This window comes from Rutidosis leptorrhynchoides, chromosome 10, assembly GCF_046630445.1.
Source record: "Rutidosis leptorrhynchoides isolate AG116_Rl617_1_P2 chromosome 10, CSIRO_AGI_Rlap_v1, whole genome shotgun sequence".
Taxonomy (NCBI): Eukaryota; Viridiplantae; Streptophyta; class Magnoliopsida; order Asterales; family Asteraceae; genus Rutidosis; species Rutidosis leptorrhynchoides.
In genome coordinates, this window is record NC_092342.1 from 342379206 (window position 1) to 342382947 (window position 3742).

Genomic DNA, 3742 nt, shown 5'->3' on the forward strand with positions numbered 1-3742 from the left:
TGCGCCATACAATCGACCCATTCTTTTCCTACCCCAATACCGAATAGATTGCTCTTATGGTAGTTGACTTTGTGTTCGGACGCCAATTCAAAAACATTTAAGGATGTTAATGAGATTCACCGCGTTTCTCCTACTACACTTCCCGAAAAACATAATTGTCATCCGCGTATTATAGATGAGATACCATGATTTTATCCACTCCAACTTTAATTCCTTTATAAAGATGTATTTCAATTGCAGATTTCATAAGGAAATTTAATCCTCCGTTGCAATTATGAAAAGAAAATGTGAGAGTGGGTTACCCTGGCGAACTCCTTTTTTAAAAGAGAATTCATTGGTGGGTGAACCATTAAAAGACAGGGACCTGACCAGCCACGATAATTCAACATATATTATATAATTGCAAAACATATTATTTATCAGATAAGAAATGACTGTACCAAATAAAATAAAATGACGAAAATTTGCAAGCTCTTTAGACCACTCCCTACAGCTAGTTATCCGTTAGTTACCCGCTCATTACCCGTCATCACCCGTAACTAACCATAGGCACGAGCTAGTTATCCGCTTTATTTATCCGCTTTCACCATGAATTTAATGGAAGTATGAGGTTTAATTATAGATTTGTGGGTCCCAATAGCTTTTTATTGTTTGGACTTAATGCTTTATTGCTTGTACGTTGTATATTAAGAGGATTATTGTTTTAGCCATGATAGAGAGTGTTTAGTTATGAGTTAGTTATAGAATATTGTTGTTGATGTGGCGATGATGTGGAAGGTTAAGAGGATGAATAGTTTAGTTACGATAGGGAGTGACGGTAATTTAAGACAATATTGTTGAATTTTAACAGAATAATAAATGAAGAGATAAGTGTGTAGAAAAATACCCGACAGATGTTTTTATCTTTTATTATAGATGTTTTTATCTTACTTGAGAGTTTTCTATATCTAAATTAAAGTTTATTATTATAGATTTTCTCAAAAACGAAAGAAAGGAAAAACACAATTTAGTTCAACGAAATCCAATATCTTATCCTTTTTCTAATTCTATGGCTCTGTCAACCCCACCTCAAAACACCAACAAAAACATCAAAATAAGTTAAATTTAAACTCATAAACAAAAAAGAGAGTGAAAATGGCTGCTAGTTTTCTTTTCAATCCAACCACATTCCTTCAATCATCATCATCATCATCTTCTTTAACATCTCAGAAACACACAGTCAAGAGAACCAGTGTGTGTAAACCATTGTGTATATTACCAAATTACCCTCCAAATATCTCCAAGAGAAGCTTATCCATAAGCCTCACTTCCCTTTTTATCTTATCCTTAACTGGAAATACCACTAATGCAAATGCAGCCATTTTAGAAGCTGATGATGATTTGGAACTCTTGGAGAAAGTGAAACAAGATAGAAAAAAGAGGATTGAGAAGCAAACTGTTCTTAACTCATCTAACAAAGACAAGGGTTAGTTTCGTCATTTATCATTAATATTTTACTAATCAATTAATAATGCACATTTTATTATTATGCACCATGTAATCAAGTCATTTTGATGATGAGGTAATTATGTTCTAGTAAGCCATGTTGTTTTTGTATCTCTATTATTTTTACCATAAGTCTAGAAGTACAATTGTAATTGCATATATCTCATAACAAATAATACTATAATTTTTGTAAGGTGTGAATGTGGTATGTTTATGTGAAATATAAAATAATTTATTATGTAAAGGAAATTACATGTTGAGGTTATTTTATAATTTACAGAATATCTACAAGATGTTATTTACAAGCTTAGCAAAGTAGGGCAAGCCATAGAAAACAATGATCTGACTTCAGCTGGTTCAGTCCTTGGTCAAACCACTGATGCTGACTGGCTCAAGAAAGCCAATGCAGCCCTCTCACAGGTTCAATGCTTTGTGTTTTTCACTTTTTGTTATCGTAAACTGATCAAACGAATATTCACACTTATGCAAATATTCGGTTGAGTTCCATAACTATTGGGAGTTTATGGACAATACTATTCAAGTCTCCTGTCCGATTACCGTAAGTAACCCTTGTCGAGATTGGGTTGTTCAATGTAGGCCCATCGTCGAATGTCCATGATGATTCCACAGCCCAAAGACATGTGTTGGTATAAGAACCCTTACCCGAAATCGCAGTGAGCGAGCCGTATAAAGCGCGTCTCCTCCCCCTTCCGCCGAAGGTCTCCCGCTCCATAGATATAGAGAGGGGATTAGAGTTTTGGGATACTTATAGGCCGCTCATGGGCCAAGTAAAAAATACAAGTGCGATAAGCTATGCGTATCAACATAAACAGGAGAGATTTTCCTAGTTCAGGTTACTCAGGAGAGTGGTCTAACCAGGTTATCTCGCGATCATTTCCAACTTTTTCTCTGGCCTAAGATGTGTTTCTAGTGAGATTTTTAACCCCGAGACCTCTCATAATGATATCAGATACCCTACCACTAGGCTATCTTGTGGTGGTTATTTTGTGTTATCGTATTTGACAACTGGTTATTCTACAGTTAAGTTCCAGTCCAGAGGAAAAGTCTCAAGTCGATACGTTCAACTTATCATTGACTTTTTTGTACACGTCAGGTACAATCGAGTCTTTATATCTATTATTCAACTTTAGACACATAAATCTTAACATTGTTTAAATTTTATTTTGATGCAGTAACAAAGAATGACATAGAAGCTTCAAAATCAGCATTTGTGGACTCTGCCACTGCATTTGAGAAGTGGACTACATTAACTGGTTTAGTTGGACAACTTAAAGGTCTTTGAGTAACTCCTATATTTTAATATTTCTTCCAATTTTTTCAAATCCTCATTACATTTACTCCAAATTTCATATTGCAATTACAAATAACTTGCTTACATTTGGTTTGTAACACTGTAAGCATATACTCATTTTGTGCACCTTTTTTCAGTTTACATTTGCTTACATGGGGTATGTTTTTTGGTTTCTCATCAATGTTCTTTACCTTTTCGGCATATTGAATTTCGACATCTTTTTCTTCATCTTCTTTCTCTTTCGTTAAAGACCATGACTTACTGGACCGTTTGTTGGGGTTGACTTAATTTTCTAACTGATTCTTGTTGACCTTCGTTGTGGTGTCTCGCCGCTTGTCCAATCAAACTCTGAGATCTTGGGCCCACCAGGGTGTGAATTTTAGGTACCGTTCAGCTGCACGAAAAAGGATAATTTAGGTATTTTACAAAATGATCAAACCCAAATAACGTGATCAAAATACCCGAATTGCATTTTTTTTTCAGAAAATTAACAAGCATACATAACTATTCTTTTTCCATGGAGAATCAAAATTCAAAATGGGGATAATAACTAATAAGAGACACTTAATAGATTATAATGACTCACTGTTTAAACTATATTTCACCAAATCTAATACCTTCAATTTCATATTTGAACCTACACAATGTGTGCCTATATAGTTAAAGATTAACAAAATGAACCATATTTAAAACTCGATTCATTCCAAACCTAAATTTCACCAACCTCAACTCTAAGGCTGTATTCTCGAGTTTATTTTTCAGCGGAAATGAGTGGAAAAGAAAGGGGATGAGAGTGTTTTACTATCCTCTCTAATCCGTCCAAATATGGGCGGAGAGTGTTGTTAATAAAATATAACTGTACTATCCTTTCTAATCCTCTACTCTCTTTTCCTTTCCACTTAAAATAAAAACTCGAGAATCACTGTTATTTTTTAATCTGTCGGT

At 34.5% G+C, this 3742-nt stretch overlaps 1 protein-coding gene across 1 annotated transcript; it reads left to right on the plus strand.

Moving 5' to 3' along the window:
- Positions 1-997: 997 nt before the first annotated feature.
- On the plus strand, positions 998-2974 carry LOC139872297 (thylakoid lumenal 16.5 kDa protein, chloroplastic). Its single transcript, XM_071860140.1, has 4 exons — positions 998-1465; positions 1766-1905; positions 2527-2599; positions 2679-2974. Exons 1-4 carry the CDS (start codon positions 1135-1137, stop codon positions 2786-2788), a joined length of 654 nt encoding a protein of 217 aa, XP_071716241.1. The 5' UTR covers positions 998-1134; the 3' UTR covers positions 2789-2974.
- Positions 2975-3742: the final 768 nt, after the last annotated feature.

Bases quoted from the DNA above. Each gene is read 5' to 3' on its own strand.
- LOC139872297 (XM_071860140.1), top strand. From the start codon at position 1,135: ATGGCTGCTAGTTTTCTTTTCAATCCAACCACATTCCTTCAATCATCA. The intron at 1,466-1,765 runs GTTAGTTTCGTC...TATAATTTACAG, and splicing joins CTCATCTAACAAAGACAAGG to AATATCTACAAGATGTTATT. The intron at 1,906-2,526 runs GTTCAATGCTTT...GTTATTCTACAG, and splicing joins CCAATGCAGCCCTCTCACAG to TTAAGTTCCAGTCCAGAGGA.